Here is a 22,284-nt window from a genome sequence, read left to right as displayed (position 1 = left end):
CCCGGAGGTCTTGTCTGCCGCTGTGATCGACGTGGCGACAGCAGGGGTAGTGAAGCTTCCGGCGTCGAGTCCCGCCTAGGCTGGGGCACTGGTGTGTAGTCCTCGTGGGTGTCGAGCGGGTCGCGGGGCCCAGGCGTGCCGTCTGCTGGGGTTGGATATTGGATCGTGGGGGGGGGTGGTAGTGGGTAGTGGGTTACTGGGGCCCCCGAGGGTGCGAGGTCTCGTATGGAGACTGTGTCCTCCCGCCCGTCCGGGTACGCAATGTAAGCGTACTGGGGGTTGGCGTGGAGGAGGTCGACACTCTCGACCAGGGGGTCCGTTTTATGGGTCCTCACGTGTCTTCTCAGTAGGACCGGCCCTGGGGACGTCAGCCATGGCGGTAGCGATGTCCCCGATGTGGACTTCCTTGGGAAGACAAACATTTTCTCATGAGGGGTGGCGTTAGTGGCAGTGCAGAGCAGTGACCGAATAGAGTGGAGCGCATCGGGGAGCACATCCTGCCAGCGGGAGGTCGGAAGGCCCCTAGACTTTAAGGCTAGCAGGGCGGCCTTCCAAACTGTCGCATTCTCTCTTTCCACCTGTCCGTTCCCCCGGGGGTTGTAACTGGTGGTCCTGCTTGTGGCAATACCCGTAGCGAGCAGGTACTGGCGGAGTTCGTCGCTCATAAACGATGAGCCCCGGTCGCTATGGATACTGAACAGGGTGAAGAGGTCGTTCAGACATTTAATGACCGTGGCACTGGTCATGTCCGGGCAGGGGATGGCGAACGGGAAACGGGAGTACTCATCAATAATGTTGAGGAAGTACACATTACGGTCGGAGGAGGGGAGAGGCCCTTTAAAATCAACGCTCAGGCGCTCGAAGGGGCGAGTGGCTTTTATCAGGTGAGCCCTGTCTGGTCTATAAAAGTGCGGTTTGCACTCAGCGCAGACTTGGCAGTTCCTGGTCATGGTCCTGACCTCCTCAATGGAGTAAGGCAGGTTGCGGGCCTTGATGAAGTGGAAGAACCTGGTGACCCCCGGGTGGCAGAGGTCATTGTGGAGGGCCCGCAGTCTATCGATCTGCACGCTGGCGCAGGTGCCACGCGATAGAGCATCCGGGGGTTCATTGAGCTTCCCGGGCCGGTACAAGATCTCGTAATTGTAGGTGGAAAGTTCGATTCTCCACCTCAAGATCTTGTCGTTTTTGATTTTGCCCCTCTGCTTGTTGTTAAACATAAAAGCAACTGAACGCTGGTCAGTGAGCAGGGTAAATCGTTTTCTGGCCAGGTAGTGCCTCCAATGACGCACAGCCTCCACAATAGCCTGGGCCTCCTTCTCAACAGCGGAGTGTCTGGTCTCCGGGCCCTGGAGGGTTCGTGAAAAGAAGGCCACGGGTCTCCCCGCCTGATTAAGGGTAGCGGCCAGGGCAAAGTCGGACGCGTCGCTTTCCACCTGGAAGGGGATGGATTCGTCCACTGCGTGCATGGTGGCTTTGGCAATGTCTTCCTTGATACGGTGGAAGGCTAAGCGGGCCTCTGCCATCAAGGGAAAAGAGGTGGACTTGATCAGCGGACGGGCCTTGTCCGCATAGTAGGGGACCCACTGGGCGTAATAGGAGAAAAACTCTAGGCACCTCTTCAGGGCCTTGAGGCAGTGGGAGTTCCATAAGGGGACGCATCCGGTCGGGGTCGGGACCGATGACTCCGTGTTCCACAACACAGCCAAGGATGGCGAGGCGGGTTGTGCGGAATATGCACTTCTCCTTGTTATACGTCAGGTTCAGGAGTTGGGCGGTGCAGAGGAATTTTTCGAGGTTTGCGTCATGGTCCTGCAAGTCATGGCCGCAGATGGTCACATTGTCCAGATATGGGAAAGTGGCCTGCAACGCATTTTGATCGACCATCCGGTCCATCTCCCTTTGGAAGACGGAGACCCCGTTGGTGACGCCAAAGGGAACCCTAAGGAAGTGATAGAGGTGGCCGTTTGCCTCAAAGGCAGTATACTGGCGGTCCTCAGGGCGGATAGGGAGCTGGTGGTACGCTGATTTCAGGTCAATGGTCGAGAAGATGCGGTACTGCGCGATCTGGTTGACCATATCAGCTATGCGGGGGAGTGGGTAAGCGTCCAGCAGGGTGTAGCGATTTATTGTCTGGCTGTAGTCGATGACCAGGCGCTGCTTCTCGTCGGTCTTAACGACCACAACCTGGGCTCGCCAGGGGCTGGTGCTGCCCTCAGTAATCCCCTCCTTCAGGAGCCGCTCCACTTCGGTTTTAATGAAAACCCTGTCCCCGGCACTGTATCGCCTGCTCTTTGTGGCGATGGGCTTACAGTCGGGGGTGAGGTTAGCAAACAGTGGGGGGGTGACTCTGAGTGTGGAGAGGTTGCACCTGGTGCGCGGTGGGCAAATTGGAAGCTGCTGGCTGCGGACTGTGAGTGGGGGGAGGGGTCCACCGTACGCCATCGTAACACTTTTAAGGTGGCACTGAAAATCTAACCCCAGTAGAACGGCAGCGCAGAGGTGGGGCAGGACCAGAAGTTTAAAATTATCGTACACAGTCCCGTCTACTAAGAGTGTCACCACGCAGTAGCCACCAATGTCCGCCGACTGGGACTCGGAGGCCATAGAAATCCGCTGGTGCGCAGGCAGGACTGGGAGAGAGCAACGCCGCACCGTGTCGGGGTGGATGAAGCTCTCCGTGCTCCCAGAGTCAAAAAGGCAGGTTGTTTCGTGACCATTTACCTTAATGTCCATTGTGGACCGGGCCAGTTGGTGCGGTCTCGCTTGGTCCAGCGTAACGGAGGCCAGCGTAGGGGTCGGTGTGTCGCTGCGGGTATCAGATGAGGCGGTGTTGGGGGCCTGCTGCGTCCCGGCTGGCGTCCAAGATGGCGGCGTCCATGATCCCCATGTGGCTGGAGGCGTCCAAAATGGCTGCTGTTCTGGTGGTTCGCACATGGCTGGGGAGGCCCAAGATGGCAGCCCGCACGGCCCATATGCGGCGCTGCTGGGGTTCGGGGTGGCTTTGGCCCTGCAGACGCTGGCGTAGTGTCCCTTCTTCCCGCAGCCCGAGCAGATCGCATTTTTCGCCGGGCAGCGCGCTCTGGGGTGTTTGGCCTGGCCACAGAAGTAGCATTTCTGGCCTTGGGGCACTGCTGCAGTAGTTGGGCCGTTGCTGGGATGTGGCTGGGGTGGCACGGCGCTATGAGACGGTCCTACCGTGTCCCAGGCTGTCGTTCCCCGCGGCGTCCATGGTGCAGAGGAGTAGGCATCCATGCCCCGGTAGGCTGCGTCCAATGATAGTGCGAGTTCAGAGGCCTTGTTGAGGTCGAGGTCACTCTGCTCCAACAGTCGCTGTCGGGTGTAATTGGACCTGTGGCCCGCTACAAAAGCGTCCCGGATAAGTTCCTCTGTGTACACGGCGGCCTTTACATCCTTACAACCACAGGCCCGGCCAAGCACAGACAGTGCCTGAAGGTATTCCTCGGTCGATTCCCCAGGTTGTTGTTTACGACTCCCCAGGAGGTGCCTGGCGTACACCTCGTTCACTGGGCGCGTGTACTGGTCCTTGAGGAGCTTGAGAGCAGCAGTGTACGAGGTTGCGTCCTGGATGACCGAGTACGCTCGGTGGTTCACTTTGCAGGTCAGGACATCCAGTTTGTCCTCATCCGATTTGACCGTTGCAGCGGAGGCGATCAGGAATCTTTCAAAGCACCTAAGCCAGTGAGCAAACTTGGTGGAAGCGTCCGCCTCCCGATGGTCTAAGTCCAGGCATGCTGGTGTGAGGATCTTCTCCATTATAAAAAAATCTTGTTAATAAAATTGATGCGCTATCAATTACTCAAAAGACTGAGGTTAAGCGAGTAACTAACAGGCTTTTATTAACAAGAGAATGAAGGTGTGCCTCGAGTGGTCGACCAGTCCAGAATACAGAGGGACTGTGGAGCAGTCACCTTTATACCTGGACTCGTGGGAGGAGTCAGCCGAGGCATGTACAGACATGTACACAGTGGAATACAAACACCCACACAGGCAGGTATAACAGTGGTTTACCACAGTACAAAATTAGAACTTTATTGGAACATAAACTATATATATTTTTTACAAGTAATTTGCTCAGCAAAAAGTACTTCTCGGGTAATGGGTCAAAATAGGGTGGATATACAACTACAGTACTTGTAAATATTTTCAGACATGAAATCAACTTTATACAGGAGCTTCTTCGATGGCTCCTAGGGTAAAATGCACTGACCAGGTTATGAGATAGCCGTAAAGTGTCGTGCTTGATCCACAGACTCTGCTGAGTCAGCTAATCTCAGCCAATTGTCCTCCCTGTCTCAAGCTGGGGAGGGTTGAGGATAAATCAACTGGGGCTCCCTTTCCTGCATTCCCTAATCAGTGGCCTCTGTTATAAAGTGATGATGTATAGACATGGGATAAGAACAAGAACAGGCTCAGCTGTGATGCTTCCCAAAAGCCTACCAATACTCAGCATTTAGGTTTTCACATGAAGAATGGTGATTTGGGAAAGATACAGGAGAGCGCTGGCATTCCTGGAACCATACATCAACATAAAACACCACCGTCAGGAGAGGAGTGGAGAAAATTGTTAGGTGGCAGAGTATGCGGAGAGAAATAAAGATCAGAAACGTTGGTTCCAACAGGAATTTGATTTATCCATGTTAATTATCCAACCAGAATTAACAATGTTACAAAGAAAATAAATTAACTACAGGTGCTTGTGGAAGAAACTCATTAGGCATTTTGGCCTAGAAATTCATTGACGCCACTTTTGGGGCGCTAAAGTGGGGCATCCGCTAAAGTTAGCGGCCGCCGCCAAATCTAGGCCACTTCTCCGATATTCATTAGCTTCGCCCTACTAGTTCGGGCGAGCGCTAAAACTGCTGTTGGACGCCTCTCTTTGGGCGCTAAGCTAGAGGTGGTGATCGATAGCGCCGAGGCCGGGCGCAGCGCAGGTGCGGCCATCTCGTGACTGACAGCAGACACCCTGGCGCCGGCCAGCTCTTAAGGGGGAAGGGTCGACTGTGTCTGCTGCTACGCCCTGGATAGTGGAGCCCTCCAGCTAGGCCTGAACACTGCTGCTGGACCCAAATAGCGCCTGAAGACATGGAGAAGGCCCGTGAACGTGCGCAGCGCTTCTCAGAGCGTGATCTGAGTGTGCTGCTTGCTGCTGTGGAGAAGAGGCGCCATGTTTTGTACCCGGACAATGGCAAGAAGGCGACGGTCCGCGTCTACAGGAGAGCCTGGAGGCATGTCGCCAGCAAGCTGTCAGCCAACAGCGACGTCCCCAGGACCGGTGCCCAATGCCGCAAAAAGATAAATGACCTCACACGCATTGTCAGGGTGAGTACCCTTTCCAATGACCTCCTCATCCTTGCATGTGCACCTCACATTATGGGCAAAGGGACCTGAAAGCTCTAATGGCCAGCCTTCATCCAGCAGCTATGGCACAGGCATGAGCATCAATTGCACATTCTGCACTGAACACACTGGCCAAGCTATTCCACCATGGGAGGCAGTGCACACCGGATCATAGCGACACACTGGCCAGGCTATTCCACCATGGGAGGCAGTGCACAGCAGATCATGGCGACACACTGGCCAGGCTATTCCACCATGGGAGGCAGTGCACACCGGATCATGGCGACACACTGGCCAGGCTATTCCACCATGGGAGGCAGTGCACAGCAGATCATGGCAACACACTGGCCAGGCTATTCCACCATGGGAGGCAGTGCACAGCAGGTCATGGCGACACACTGGCCAGGCTATTCCACCATGGGAGGCAGTGCACACCGGATCATGGCGACACACTGGCCAGGCTATTCCACCATGGGAGGCAGTGCACACCAGATCATGGCGACACACTGGCCAGGCTATTCCACCATGGGAGGCAGTGCACACAAGATCACGGCGACACACTGTACTTAGAGGCCGTCCTTTCTCTTGCAGGCCAAGCTGGCGAATAATCGCAGGAGCCGGACTGCGACCGGGGGAGGACGACCCCATATCCAGCCACTCACCGACCTGCAACATCGCGTGGAGCGCCTCATGGGTCGCCGGGTGATTGGGCCCGTTGCATGTGGAGATGCCGACCCTGTTCTGGGAAGCAATGGTAAGGACATCACCTTTTGCACCTCTCTCGTCCCACTTGCGCATCAGATCTACATCCTTTGCTACTGTCCGACCAATGCGCTGAATGCCACCACTCATGCATCCCGCACTGACGCCCTCTCCTCACTCTAAGGCTACTCTTGTGCCTTCCTGCTTTCAGATGGTCAAGAGGAGGTCCCTCAACTTGCCAGTGACAGACCCTCCGAGGAGGAGCAGGAGGAGGAGCAAGAGGAAGGCGGCCCATCAGGGGAACCCTCAGCCGCGGCCACCCAGGCCAATGTAGGGGACACGTCTTCCCTGGAGGGCAGCGTGGCGGAAGTGTCGAAGGGGAGGGGAGCTCCTGGGACCTGCGTGCTGCAGAAAGGCGGGAGGGGGGTGGAAGCTCGGCGGCCTTCTCCCCAGAGGGGGGATGCGTCGGAGGGGAGTCCAATTGCTGGGCCCAGCGGCCTCCAGCAACGCAGGAAGGGTCGGCCAGCTCGGCGGCCTTCTCCCCAGAGGGAGAGTCCGGCCTCCAGTCAGGAGATGCTCTTCGCCGAGGAGATGGAAGGCCTCGAAGACTTGTCCGCGGACTCGGAGCGCCGGCACACGGAGCTCATGGCGGCAGTGTCACGGTTGCCTGAGTCCATCGATTCCCTCTCTCGGAGTGTGGCCGAGTTCGGGCCCTTAGAGGCCACCAGTCGGGCGGAATACCAGGCAGATCTTGCAGCGACTGGCCAGGTGATTAGTGGTGCCGTCCAGTCACTGGCTGCTCTGCTGCGGGCAGTGAACAGGTCAACACGGGCACTCACTGCTGCCACACTCGCTGTGTCAGCCAGGCATCGCCAGGGCACCCGGCGCGCTGCAGCAGCACATCGGTCTGTCCCTCGGCAGATTGGTGCGCATGCTGCAGTGCTGGCCCGGGCGAGTGCCAGTGTCTCAGGCGACCAGCGAGCGCCTGCCATCCGCCAGCTTGCCGCCATTCCTCCAGCCGCCACTGCCACTCCCCCAGTGGAGCTGCCAGGAGCTGCTGCAGCGACTGATGCTGGCCAGCCACAGCTGCAACAATCAACAGCCGGCCGCTCGACGCCCAGACCTCGACTAGGCCAACCCCCAAGGGCATCTGCCATCACGACATGTGCCCCTCAGGAGCCTGCCCCCAGCCTTGCAGCAGCCAATGGCCTTACTTTGAGGCAGAGCAGCAGGGCGGGCAGGGGCCACCCAAAGATGGCCAAGGCATCGCCCTAGCGGGCCAAATATTCGAATGTGTGGCCATTTGTGTTTGTTTCTTGAGGCCGAGAATTGGATGTTAGTTTTTTGAAGGCCGATGATGTGATGTTTGTTTTGGACGAAGGCCGACAATGACGGCCATTTTAGTTGCCCTATTTTGTTAATCCTCCCCAGGTTGTGGGAGCGAGTAATGTGTTGGAGTGTTTTTTGGGGGTTTCCTCTGTTTTTGGTTTTCATGTGGGAAGGGCCCAGAGTTTGTACAATAAAGCATTTTATTTATTCACATTGTCCATGTTTGATCTTTGAAGTGTTTGTTGCCTTAACCGGCTGAGGGCTTGCGGAGCGGCTGCAATCATGTTCTATTATTGGCACAAGCCATTCCCTGACAGGGGGCCTAGAAGTGACGTTCAATAAGCCGACGACGGGCGGCCCTTGGACCTTGTGCGTCCCTCCTGGGCTGGTACTCCTCGTCGTCGTCGTCCTCATGCTCCTCCTGCTCCTCCTCCTGAGGTGGTGGTCCAACGTGAGGTGGCAGTGCCTGAGTCCTGCGGATAGCCAGGTTGTGCAGCATGCAGCAAACGACGACGAATTGGGAGACTCGATCCTGCGAATACTGGAGGGCTCCCCCGGAGCGATCGAGACAGCGGAACCGTTGCTTGAGCACGCCGATTGTTTGTTCTATGAGGTTCCTCGTCGCTTGATGGCTCTCGTTGTATGCCTCTTCAGCAGGGGTCGTGGGCGCGCGGAGCGGGGTCATGAGCCAGGTACACAAAGGATAGCCTTTGTCCCCGATAAGCCATCCTCTTGGGGGAGGCTGTGCCTGGAACATGTCAGCCACAGTTGTCTGTCGCAGGATAAAGGCATCGTGACTGCTACCTGGAAAGCGGGCATTGACAGCTAGGATGCGCTGCCTGTGGTCACACACCAGCTGTACATTGAGGGAATGGTAGCCCTTCCGGTTGCGGTAATCCTCGGCATGCTCAAGAGGTGCCCGCAAAGCCACATGCGTGCAGTCAATGGCGCCCTGCACCATGGGGAAGCCCGCTATTCTTGCAAACCCCACTGCACGCTGCTGCTGCTTGTCCAGGGTCATGGGGAAGGAGATGAATTGATGTCTCCTTCTGAAAAGGGCTTCGGTCACCTGGCGGATGCAGCAATGCACGGCGAACTGGGAGATGTTAGCGATGTCCCCAGTAGCGGATTGGAAGGAGCCGGAGGCATAGAAGTTGAGAGCCACCGTCACCTTCACTGCCACCGACAGAGACGTCCTGCGCATCAGCTGTGGCTGCAGATCTCTCTGAAGCAGCCGGCAGATGTCTGCAACCACCTCCCTTCGGAATCGCAGCCTCCTAACACACATCGCGGCAGACATGGTCAGATAGGACGTCTGCTGGCGGTATACCCTGCATGGGTAAGGCCTCAGTTGGCGACGCCTGTTGCCCCCTCTGCGTCTAGCCAGGGCTGCCACTCTCTCACGGCGTCTGTAAGCCCTTCTGGCATAAGGCTGAAATTCAGCGTTGCCACCCAATGCAGCCCCCATTATATGCTGGCAAACACTGAGCTCTGAATGAAGGCTAAGATAATTGGTAAGCTCTGGCCTGAGCCAAAAATACCTGTCCAAGTGTTGGTCCAAACCAGTAAACTCTCCTCCTTGGTCTCTGTCCAAAAAACCGTTGCACAAGAGTGAATGCTGCAAAATGGCTGGCCTTTATACTGCTGGGTAAGCGCCCTTTAATTAGCGCTCCCCCCGGCCCGGCTGGCCTGTGTACCGTTCCACTTCACAGTCGCTCGGGACGCCCGGCGCACAATGGGCCGGCGCGAGTGAAGTTCCGGTTTGGGGCGCACAAAGGGCGTTGCACTATTAAATGACGTCATGATCTGCGCGCGCAGCAGGGCGCGCGCTAAGACTTTGCGCCGGCGCTAAATGTGTCCTGAAGTTGGGGAGAGGCGCAGATCGCGCTGCGCCCGGGCGATAAGCGCCTAGCGCTCGAGATCTACTCCCCCTAAGGCGCTAACGGCTGGCGCGCCCAACTGAATTTCTAGGCCTTTATGCCTAAAAAATTTACTTGATGGATGTGATCAAAACTTTGATAATGGCAGGTCAAGGTTCTGTAGTTATTCTCATTTGTAATGTCAGACTAAATATGGTGATGAGCTAAGATCAGATATACTAAAAGACAAGGGGCTCAAATTTCATCGGGCCGTTGAGGCGAGATTGAAGGTGTGTGGGGGGTTAAAATCGCGAAATCAGGGGGCACTAACCCATCCCGCCCCCAAACCGCCTCCATGCCCGTTTCACAGGAGGCGGGTACCCGACCTGTGCTGGGACCCGCCTCCCCAAGGCGGGAAGGGGATTAGTGCCAATTAACTGCCTGTTAACAGGTAGTTAACAGGCAGTTTCTAGCCTAATCCCTATTTTTATCCCTGAAGTGTGGGCTTCCCGATGGCTCCAAACCACGCCAAGTTAGCGAGGCGGACCATCGGGCTGAAGGACTTGGAGGGTTCCAGATGTCCGGTGTTCACGTGAGTGATGGGTGCATGAGTGCAGAGGTAAGTGCGTTTGGTGTGTGTAAAGTGTTTAAATAAGTTTTACTTACCTTTGCAGCCTTCCTTCCTTCAGGTCTCGGGAGTCCCTCATCTCACCGGCACAGAAAGCAGAATGGCCGCGAGCTGTCAAAATCTGCAGCATTCTGCTTTCTGTTCTGGAGAGATCTCAAAATCAGCCTGAGGGGAAGGAATTAACTTAGAGTACAGATTGTCAGTGTTTGACAGCTTCAAAGAGCTGTCAAATGCTGATATTTGACCTGTCAAAAGCTCTTGACAGATGAAATGTCAATCTGTGACGTCACCTGTTGCCGGGTGGCCCTTAATTGGCCTGCTGAGCCCGCTGGGCGGGCTCAACAAGGTCAATCAAGTGAAAATCGAGTGGGTTGGCCACAACTCGATGGAGGCGGGACTACAACCCCAAAAGTTGTAGTCCCGCCTCCTACACGCCTCCAACTGATAAAATCCAGCCCAAGGAGTTTAAAGACTGGTTGATCACAGAACAGGTTGTTTGCATGCCTGTTAATCAGAGAATGATCAAGTGTTGTTAGTGGAGTCACCTAGAGATCTACTGCATGCTACTCACCATTTTGAATAATGGGTTAACCAGGGGGATAAGGTGATGGGTGCCCTCCAGTAATTTTTTATGGGTTTGCATGGGTCAAGGGGGAATCTTGAAGATATAGCTTGAAAGATAATGTGTCTGTCCCCATTGTTGATTCACATCAGCACTTGGGGTCACAGAATCACAGAATCACAGAAACCCCACAGTGCAGATAGAGGCCATTTCGGCCCATCGAGCCTGCACTGACACATATCCCAACCGATCCCCGTAACCCCTACACCAACACATGTCCCACCCTATCCCTGTAACCCCACATATTTAATCCCCCTAACACTAAGGGTCAATTTATCATAGCCAATCAACCTAACCCGCACATCTTTGGACTGTGGGAGGAAACCGGAGCACCCGGAGAAAACCCACGCAAACACGGGGAGAATGTGCAAACTCCACACAGACAGTCGCCCGAGGCCGGATTCGAACCCGGGTCTCTGGCGCTGTGAGGCAACAGTGCTGACCACTATGCCACTGTGCTCCTGGCGGATGGCAACTTATTCCTCAGGAATAAGAACCATGCTGAGAAGGAGTGAAGGGCATTTTCATCTTTCCCATTCTTCTTCACTGAGAGCAAATTCAAAGCGAAGATTTAACTTGTGGTGTACAAGACACATTGTCCAAACAGTCCTCCTCTATGACTCAAACTGCTGACCTACATTTAAGGTCCACAACCAAGCTGTAAGGGGGATTTGTTGCATTAAAAAGGTGAAGAGGTTGCAGAGAGGCCCACACCAAGCTATCACTGAGCAACCTGGAGAGGGAGTAAGCCTCAATGTGGGCAGGGCTCTTTGCCAAAGCCCTTCACAAGGACTTGGATTAAGTGGCTGGTAACATGCAAGCCTCATACAGAGCACAGGACACCTACCTATGCAAGACATTGAACAAGCTGTCTTGCATAGATTCTTACACCACACTGAAAACAGATGTTTGACATATAGCTAATGAGGAAACTCGACTTGGGATGACAGCTGCTAGAAGATGCTATCTGGAAGCCAGGTATGGAAACAGATGCTAATTTATCACATATTCAGTATCTACCATGATAATGCTAGAGAGAGGTATGCAGCTCCTACTGAAACTCTTCAAACTAGTACAAGGATTGTTTGATGGCAACATAGAACATAGAAAAATAGGAGCAGGAGTAGGCCATTCGGCCCTTCAAGCCTGCTCCGCCATTCAATATGATCATGGCTGATCCTCTCTCATTACCATATTCCTGTTCTCTCCCCATACCCCTTGATGTCTTTTGTGTCTAGAAATCTATCTATCTCCTTCTTAAATATATTTAGTGACTTGGCCTCCACAGCCTTCTGTGGTAGAGAATTCCATAGGTTCACCACCCTCTGAGTGAAGAAATTTCTCCTCATTTCAGTCCTAAATGTCCTACCCCATATCCCGAGACTGTGACTCCTCGTTCTAGACCCCCCAGCCAGGGGAAACATCCTCCCTGCATCCAGTCTGTCTAGCCCTGTCAGAATTTTATACGTTTCAATGTAACATATGGTGTGTGTTCATGCTGTGGTCAGGAGAATGGTGACAATGGACTGTTTAGCATGCTCCACATGAGGGGATCCCCATGTCAGGTGTGAGAGTGAGGGTTGAGAACAATGTTTTGATGAATGTAAAATTTGTATTATGCACACCTGGTTCAGCATTATTGTTTGTGTCTGGATTTGGAAGACAGAGTGTGTTGAACCTATGTCAGCAAAGCCCTTTACAACTGAGGGTGCTACAAACCTTATAGTTCTGCTTACAATAGCAATTGAAGAACTTCCAAATGTGAAAGCAAATGTTCTACCCCATATAGCTTGAGAAAGGAAAAGATGTGTCAGGAATCATCTGACTGAGTGCAGTTATGCTTATTCAGCCTTTTTATAAACCTACTGAAAATTTTATTCACAATCTTTCTCTTCAAAATCCACATAAATAGGTTCAGCCAAGAAAACAATTAAAATGTTTAGGGAGGAGTTTGGCTTGACTGGAGACTTGCCTGAAAATGAAAGTACAGGGATGTCCAGTATCATCTGGACAGCCACCAAATAAAGCATTAGATTACTTACCTTGTATGCTTTAATCCTTTCAACGCACACTCTACCTACTCCATCTATTTGATTACATAAGTATTGATGAAATAGGTCCAAATTTGACTTGACCACAATAACTTCAGAAAACGCAGTACTATAAAATGGTAACATTCATGTTCTTCACCTGCATCTGAACAGCAAACTCTGGTTCCTATGCAGAAAATCAAAGGGGAATAACCCTTCAAATTGTCTTTGATGTTGATGACATGAGTCCAACTCTACAATAATGGCTCCACCATAAATCATTATTTTCAGAAAAAGAAGATAATGGGAAAATATCAAAAGGAAAAGTGGAAGAGGAGGAAGGAGGAAAACAGTCCCTCCAATATTCACTTCTTATGCCCAATCTCTCACTTATGTCCTTCAAACTCACTTTCTGTGAGTGATCTTTCTAAATTGGTCTCCTTTGACCTTCTCTTAGTATCTCTAAATGATCACTCTCTTTAGTAGGTTCATATTTCAAAAATTATCTGGTTTCCATATCCCATCCCCTCTTGTTTTCTCTGTCTAACTCTGTTTTTTCTAGCTATTAACTTCTTGGGACTGTCTAAAGGATGCCTGAATTATTTTACTGCTGTGGCCTTAGTATTTACCATTTGGTTCTTTAATAAAGTATTTGTGGATTTTGACTTTCCTAAAACTATACAGCTATTTCACAGTAATTTTACATATATTGTCCAAATTATTGCTCTCGTCTACCCCCAAGGTCTGTCCGTGTTCCACCCTAGTATTTTCACTTCTTTGTTTTGCATTCCCTAGATATCTGTGCTTTCATATTCTTGTGGACTTTCTCTTGATGTAAATTAGGACGTGGAGATGTAGAACATATATAATCAGTGTCAATCCATCCCCATACTCCTTAACAGAATGGCATTACTGAAACTGGAGAGTACTTGCAGAGTAACCATTATTACAGATTCTATACTGAGCATTTCAAATTTACAGACACACAGTCACCCCAAATAAATTGGCATGATGTATAGGTGGGGTTAAAATGGACTTCTAGAAAAGATAATTTCAAACTTAACATGGACCAAAGTGAAATCTAAGTGACTGTGTGACAATGTAATAAAAAAAGTGTTGGGGCCACTGGCTAAGAATGGTTTGTGTCCTTGTTCTTTTGGAGAGGCTGTGAGCCAAGACAATTCAAATCTAAAATCAGCCATAAAATGCATAATGATTAGAAAAAATGAAAATAATGTAAAGCACAATAAGTCTTGGCCCTATGGTCAACTCAGATAGCCTAGAATTTAAAACAATTCACAATGGAATTTATCCAGATTGTACTCACCTGTCCTAGATCTGTAGATACATAATTATAATAATGACTTTCTGAACATGTCCTAAGCTCCCTTTTAGTATTAATTACCTAATAAAGCTGCCCAGTGCAGAGGAGTTCGAAATAAATTATCATAAGATGTTATATTGCATCCTTCATACAAGGTCAATACATCAACTACAGCCTCATTTCCGTCAGCAACAGCAAAGTGAAGTGGTGTTCGTCCTTCATAGTCCTGCCAGTTCAATAGTGATTCAGTGGGAGCAGCCTCCTATCAGGTGGAAAAAATTAGAATGTTGTAATATGCATTGCCAATAATACTTTTAAAATTAGTAAATCCTCTGAATAGTATCTAACCAAAGGGAAAAAATAATTTTTTACCACAAAAAATATTCATAAGTCAAAAATCAAAAATCTAAAGTTAAAGAAGTGCTTCAAAACATGAAGTCAGTCCACAGTTCTCAGTTTTGTACTATAGGGAAGGGTTCAAGCTAGGGTTTTACCAAATGGATTATCCCACTACACAGACGGTACAAAGCATTTCACAGACTGGCCTGAGCACATAGGAAGGTACAGGACAGGAAAAGGTTATTATGGTTCCTCAGCGCAGTCCCAAAGACTAATAAGCTATTAAATTGTACCTTATACCTTATATGAGTTCTCACCTAATGAATAAAATTGACTAAAAAGATAAATGTTATCCAAATTATTTCAATCAATAAACCCTTTACATATTCAATTGTTATCAGGCCGCATACGAGTAAGTTATTTTTAATTTTAAAAAACTTTCTGTGGAGCCAGGAGGAAATAGAAGTACTCCCCTGGTTCCACAGTTCTCACGATCGCCCACCCCCCACTGATGCCCGCTTCAAACCACACCTCCCACCCCGCCCCAGAATTTATCCGAGGGGATGATGCCAGTGAGACAGGCAGCCTAAAATTGACTTTTCTCGCGGGCGAACTGCCTGTGCAGCTCGTCCCGAATATGTAGATGAGGCCCATTTTGGGGTAGATGTGTGTCTGGGCCCAAAAGTAGGCCCAGACACAAATCTACCCCAATATGTTTTAAGCAGTGCATTGATTTTGTAAGAAAAGCAAATTAATAGCACTCCCAATGTTTGAGAATACAGATCAACAAAACTGGAGCTAATCCTCATCTGCTACATGCCCAGATTGATCTACAGTCTCCTGATAATGCAAGCCGCTTAACTCATATGACTGGATTATCTGAATTTGAATTGAACTAAGAAGTCTCCTGTACCGTTTGATTCCAGTTGCTTAATTCGAATTACTGGTTAATTCAATTTTTAAAGCGCAAAATAACTTTGAATTATTAATAGACTGAAGTTATGATGTTACACCAATACAGCAGAGCAACCTCCTATTAGTTCCACTCCCACACTTAGTGCAATTTCTATTGTCTTCAGTCACTGCAGGAGCGTTTGAACCAACATGCTTACCAGAATGCATTTCACTGTGTGAATGGCTGTAGTGTCTTTGTTATTGGCAGCCCAATGGAGTGGGATTTTGCCTTCAATGTCAGGAATGCCTATATTGGAATCGTGTTTTATCAGCAGTTTCACATGCTCCGGATGGTTGTAGTAGGCACTCCAGTGTAACGCTGTTTGCTATAGAAATTAACAAAAACAATTAAAAACAGGGCAGTTGAGATTATTGTAGATTTCAGATTACTGTACTTTTCTAGTTCAGGAACACTAACTACACTGTGTTTAGCTATAGTAACAGAGTAAGTTGTTAATCTTAGCTGTCCTGTCAGAAGGAGCTATTGAATAAAGACCAGGTGCCTCTATACAGGCAGAGAAAGGTAAAATGTAGGAAATCAATTCAAACCAGTGGCTAAACCAAGAATGGCATTGGCAGCGGCCTGGGTGTAGATTATATACCCAGGAAATATGTCATGAGTTGGATGGATAGGGATGAGGCAAGAAGGAGAAAAGATAAAAAATACATTAAAAGATATACAAAATTGGAAATATTTTCACCATCAGCAATATAAACTAAAGGGTATAATCCTAACGGGGGTGCATGAACAGAGAGAACTGGGGATGTATGTGCACAAATCGTTGAAGGTGGCAGGGCAGGTTGAGAAAGCAGTTAAAAAAGCACACAGGGACCTGGGCTTCATAAATAGAGGCATAGAGTACAAAAGCAAGGAAGCTATGAGAAACCTTTATAAAACACTGGTTCGGCCTCAACTGGAGTATTGTGTTCAATTCTGAGCACCGTACTTTAGGAAGGATGTGAAGGCCTTAGAGAGGGTGCAAAAAGATTTACGAAAATGATTCCAGGGATGAGGGACTTCAGTTACGTGGATAGACTAGAGAAGCTAGGGTTGTTCTCCTTGGAGCAGAGAAGGTTGAGAGGAGATTTGATAGAGGTGTTCAAAATCATGAGGGGTCTAGACAGAGTAGAGAGAGAGAAACTGTTCCCATTGGCGCAAGGGTCAAGAACCAGAGGACACCGATTTAAGGTGATTGGTGGAAGAACCAAAGGCGACATGAGGAAAACTTTTTTACTCAGCGAGTGGTTAGGATCTGGAATGCACTGCCTGAAAGGGTGGTGGAGGCAGACTCAATTGTGGCTTTCAAAAGGGAATTGGATAAGTACTTGAAGGAAAACATTTTGCAGAATTACAGGGGAAGGGAGGGGGAGTGGGACTAGCTGAAGTGCTCTTGCAGAGAGCCGACACAGGTTCAACGGGCCGAATGACCTCCTCTTGTGCTGTAACCATTCTATGATTCTATTAGCAGTATCTGTAGACAGAAAATTAATATATGAAGCAGCACTTTCCTGGCTAGAGAGCACCAGTCCACCCAACCAACATTATAAATAGCTTTATCAATCTAATTATTAGTGAGTCTTTTTTTTTTGTCTGCATGATATTTCAATTAAATGTCTGGGAGTTTCTTTCAGATTCAACATTCTCGTTTGATGACTAACTGCAACCTGCTGATAATCTAATGTGGAAATAATTGTTTTGATTGTACTCCCACTGTTAAAGATTTTGCACTTAAGTATATCTAAATTAAATCAGACAATTGATTACGCTTATCTCAGTATCTTTACATTCCTGCTGTAACTTTGAATACAAATACCCTGCAACAAGAAGTGAATAAAAATAAATAACCTTGAACAAAATTTGTTTACTGCACATTGTTTGGGTCATCGCGATCGAATTCCTAGTGGGCATGGGCACAAAACTGCTCCAAATTCAGCACTAACTGGCAATGTTATTCAGATAATCTGAAGATGGTTGGCGTGCGAACTGGAAAAAATGCCATACTGGTACAATAAGGGGTGCTATTCTGAGGTTGCGGTTCAGACATATTGTTGAAGTACAGTACAAGATGCTTTCATTTGTATCACACTATCCTATGCCTAACCTGGAGTGCTTGATTTTGAAACTGGGTGCTTGAAATGGAAAATATTTCATTACCCAGCACAAACACTCCCTCACCTTGATGAGTACAAAAATAAAATTTTAAAAACCCATTGGCAACCAGATGCAACTCACATAATCCAAAATACTGAGCTTGCAGGGTTGTAAATCTAGAAACAGTAGAGAGAGAGCACACTGACTTTGAAAGAAAAGCATGTTTCAAACTGACATCATGCTTCCATTTTTAAAAATTAAACATAGATTTTAATATTTTCCCTCAGTTTACCCTCCTTTTTTGTTCCCAGAAATATTAAGCTCAAACCAAGACTACCTTCTTGAAAAATAACAAATAAATTAAGTCTAGCCATGGATAACAACCAAAAACTTGGATGCTTCATTCATTGATCACAAGTGAAATGTTGCATTATCAGAAGAATACAACAGCTGCCTTCTATTTACCACAGTATCAACTTGCATTTATATAGCACCTTTAATATAGATGAACATCCCAAGGCACTTTACTGAGTGAAAAAGTAAAAAGGAATGGACATCGCTATGGTAGGAGAGTTAATGACATCTGAAAAGATGGGTTTAAAGAAGCCTTTTAAAGGTGGACAAAAAAGTGGAAAGACAGAGAGTTTCAGGAGAGAGTTCTGGAGAGTAGGGCCAAGGCAGCTGAAGGTTCTACCACTGACGGTGTGGCAAAAGGACAGGAGTATACACTGAAGACTAGAATCAGGGGATTGAAGGGCAGCAGTCATAGATTTAGGGTAGGGTGATGCCATGGAGGGATTTGAAGACGAGGATGAGTATTTTAAATTCCACCCATTGTGGTCAAGGAGCCAGCATAGACTAGCGAGGACGTTAATTGGTGAGTGGACTTAATGCAGGGCAGCAGACAGCTGTTTGGTACAATTTGGAGCTTATGGAGGGTGGAAAATGGGAGGCTGGCAAGGAGGTAATTTGAGAAATCGAGTCTAGACATGACAAAAGTGTGAGTAAGGGTTGTGACGGTGGTGCAGGGGCTAAGGGCAGAAGGGGAGATGTTCTAAGGAGGAAGTGATCTTGGTGATGGATAGGATATGGAGTTTGATATTCAATTTTGGGTTAAACAGGATGCCAAGATTTTACACAATATGACTCAAATTGAACAAGTGGCTAGGGGCCGAGGTGGAGGTGGGGCGGGGGGAGGGGAGGAGGGAGGGAAATAGTGTCAGTGGCAAAGGAACAGAGTTCATGACGGGTGTTGAAAACAGAGGCCTGATTTTTCTGGGGTCCATGCGGGCGCGATTGGAGGCAGGTCGGGTGGGAAATTTGAAATAAGTTGTAGCGGGTCGGGAACCCGCCGTCATCCCGCCCCACACGCCTTTCCCCCGGGCGCATTTGCCAGTGCGGCAGCAACTCGAATGGCAGAGGCGGGCAACCCTTAAGAGCCTTTTTCAGCCGACCTTTCAAATTTCCCTGGCTGCCCACGGGATTCACGCAGCTCGGGAACCATGTTTGTCAGCCTGAGGCGGGAGTTGAGTGGCCATTGCTCCAGCTGATTAGATGACAGCATGAAATGTACTATAAAACCTCCCACCTCACTGGTGTTGACTGCATTCCCAGCACACATTTAGCTTTCTACAGGCTGCAAGTATTTCCAGAAAAGTCGCCATTCAGTCTCACCTCATTGTTACAACCTATCACACCATTGACAGCTTGCTCCTCTGATCTTTACTTGACCTGCCATCTATTCCATCAGCATGGGTGCCGTTTAAACTGTGTCACCTTGGTCCTCAGAATCGGACCAGCAGCACCAGGCACACCAGCAGCACCAACAACACCACCACCAACCTTCTCCTCAACCACCTGATGTTGCACAGGACAGAGGGCAGCAGTGCAAAGTTGTACCACATCGGAGGCAATACCCCCAACACAGGGTATACAGGCAGAGGATGAGCTTCCTCAACATGACTGAATAGCAGTGCCAAAGAAGGTTCAGGCTATCACGCCAGGTCATTGCAGACATTGGCACATTGCTCGAGCAAGACCTGCTGCCCAGAGGAGTGGGTGGACACGCCTTACCAGTGGCTGTCAAAGTCACCACCGCCCTCAACTTCTTCGCTTCAGGCTCCTTCCAGGGATCTGGAGCAGACATTTGCAGCATCTCGCAGTCGGCCGCCTACAGATGCATCACATGGGTCACCGATGCCATGTTTGACAAGTCAGCCAATTATATCAACTTTGTCACTGATGAAGCCAATGTTACTGAGTGGGCGCTCGGCTTTGCCACTCTGGCTGGCTTCCCATGAATGTAGGGCGGCATCAACTGCACACATGTAGCAATCCGGGCACCCCATCATAACCCAGGAGTCTTTGTCAACTGCAAGGGCTTCCACTCCTTCAATGTGCAGCTGGTCTGCAGCAATAGGAAGATCATCATGCATGTGTGAGCCAAATTCCCCGGCAGCCGCCATGACTCTTTCGTCCTTCGCTAGTCCACCCTCCCTCAGCTCTTCACTCCTTCAAACAAACTTTTCATCTGGCTGCTTGGAGACAAGAGCTATGCACTGAAGACGTGGCTAATGGCATCCTTGAGGAGGCCAAGTACCGAGGCCCAGGAAAGAATCAATGAAAGCCACATTTCCACCAGATGTGTCATAGAGCAGACAATAGGCATGCTCAAAATTCACTTCAGATTCCTTGACAGATCTGGAGGAGTCCTTCAGTACGCACCAGCCAGAGTCTCCTGAATCGTTGTGGACTGCTGCGCCCTGCACAAGCAGCAGCGAGGATTAACGCTGCATGAGGAGCAAGGCACTGAGCGCACAGCCTCTTCAGAGAAGGAGGAGCATCAGCTGGAAGACAAGGAGGAGGAGCAGGAGGAACCTGCAGGCCAGATCCCACCAGCGCCTGAGCACATTGCTGCCTGGGAGGCCAAGGATGGCCTCATCATGTCCAGATTTACTTAACTTTACGCAGTATACCCATACGGCTGCCACATGCTGCGCCAGGTTGGCACCACCCTACAGCAACACCATAGAGGATCCCTATGATAACCAAGCCATTCCTTTCACACTGACCAGCATTACTGGAGGTAACGTTATGTCTCACCATTCACTGCAACTAACTAAACCACTTCCAAAGGTGCACACAAATGTGTCCAAGATGGGAAAGTGGTGAAAATACAGATTTTTATGGTTCACACGACATTAACAGAAACTTGACATTAACATTGACTAAAACACCCAAGTGGCTACCCTTGTGAATCTACTTGGGTGTCATCTTTCTCTTCCGCGTGCTTCTACGAGGTGCTACCCCTGTGGCTTCAGCAGAGGTAGTGGCAGCCTGCTCACTTCCCTGCTGCAACTGCTTAGACACTCTTGGCAGACGTCCTCTGGGTTTTGGAGTCTGTGATGGCCCTGCCGAAGTCTGCTCCTCCTGTGACTGTGCAGGGGCAGACTTGGCCATCAAGATCTGAGGAGCCACCTGGGGCTCTGCCTGAGGGATTGGCAATGGGGGAGAAGTGTAAGCACTTTGAGAGGAGTCCACACTTCCCTCTCCCCGTCATCCAGCTCACGGGCCACCCGCACTTCCCTGCTAGCAAGGAGCTGGAGAGCACCTTGCTGCACATCAGTGGGGCCATGAGGACCCATGTCTACGCAGACCTCCCTTCTAGACAGTAGGTCTATGAGCCTCTACCATCTATGCTCCATAGATAGCCATCTATTCTCCATAGAGACCATGTGCTCCTGTGAGGGGCACATTAGCTGCTTATGTTCTTATGTCCATGCAGTTGGCCATCCTATCCATGGAAGAGCCTACAGTCGCCATCGCCTGCGACACGGTGGTGCTCATGTTGGAGATGGACTCCTCCATTCTGTGAACATTTACAGACATCGTGGTCGCAAAACATGTCTGAGCCTCCTGCACTTCTTGCTGCGCCTCCAGGATCGCCCTCTTTCTGGATGGCCCCCACTGCTCAGCATCTGCATGCAGCAGAGCAGAGCTGGGAGCATCCTGCTCCCTCCGGTGAGGAGTCTCCACTGCTGTCCCTGTCTCCACCATCTGCTCTTGCTCACTTGTGATGGACTCTGTGACAACACTACTCTAATTCGCGTGGGACCCACCAAGGTGTGTGTCTCTGCGCTGGCGTTGGGTGTGCTCATGTCTGGTGACGCTGCGCCCTCAGAGGCTGGAGGCTCCTCTGAGGAGTCCTCGTCCTCTTCCTCCTCGACAGTGGGGGGGGAGGGAGGGGGGTTGTTCTTGTTGGACCTGTAGGAGAGTAAAGAGATGAGTTGGATATGCCATATGAAGAATGGGTACACATACCATTATGCATATGATGACCATTCAGTGGTTGATGACATCAGGCCTCACATGAGTGACTGATGTACGCCATGTAGCTGTATGATATGTAATTCTGTCATCAGGTTGCTGAGATGTCCCCCTCTCTCCTTCTCCCACTTCCAGCTGCTCGTCTACTTCCAATGCAGCCTCCTCTGCTGTTGTGAGGGTGGCAAATGATGGACGCCCACCTCCCGTTCTCTCCCTCTCTCTCTTATTGTGCGCTCTATGCTCCTGCAAGGAGGGAAAGAGAAGGTTGAGTGAGAGCGATGGAATGAGTGTAAGGAATGGATGGGTTACATCTTTAGAGGGAGACTATGATGGATTGGGGTGGCAATGCCAAGTGGCCTCCTTGCAGGTTGTTAGTTGGTATGATTGCACTAGGATGAGGGTGAGTGTGAGGGTTGGCTGGTGAGATGAAGATGTAATAATGTAGATAGGGAGAGAGGGATGGGTGGATGTGCAAGGTATGTTGGTGTGAGTAATGATATGCAGGAGTAGGGTTGGGAAGGCAGAGTGATGGGGATGTGATGAGAGGCAGAGCAGGATGAAGTTGAGTGTGGCTTTGTACTCACCTTTCCTGATCTAATGAGATTATTGAAACGTTTCTGGCACTGCACCCTGGTCCTCCTGAACACATCCCTGCTAGAAACATAGAAGATAGGAGCAGGAGTAGGCCATTCGGCCACTCGAGCCTGCTCCACCATTCAAT

The 22,284-nt window shown here is 49.9% G+C and overlaps 1 protein-coding gene across 4 annotated transcripts in view; it reads right to left on the bottom strand.

Annotated features, from left to right (window-relative positions):
- The window catches only part of invs (inversin), a 425,788-nt gene that overhangs the window by 309,749 nt on the left and 93,755 nt on the right, over positions 1-22,284 (bottom strand). For all 4 annotated transcript variants that reach the window (XM_085988195.1, XM_085988194.1, XM_085988197.1 and 1 more), the window contains exons 3-4: positions 15,304-15,471; positions 13,934-14,114 (exon numbers count right to left, since the gene is read on the bottom strand). In XM_085988195.1, the coding sequence (XP_085844321.1) occupies positions 13,934-14,114; positions 15,304-15,471 (349 nt within the window). The remainder of the gene's footprint in view (positions 1-13,933; positions 14,115-15,303; positions 15,472-22,284) is intronic.

Source organism: Somniosus microcephalus, chromosome 5 (genome assembly GCF_052327205.1).
Source record: "Somniosus microcephalus isolate GS21.2 chromosome 5, FLI_Smic_1.0, whole genome shotgun sequence".
NCBI lineage: Eukaryota > Metazoa > Chordata > Chondrichthyes > Squaliformes > Somniosidae > Somniosus > Somniosus microcephalus.
This window is presented reverse-complemented; position numbering and strand designations above follow the sequence as displayed.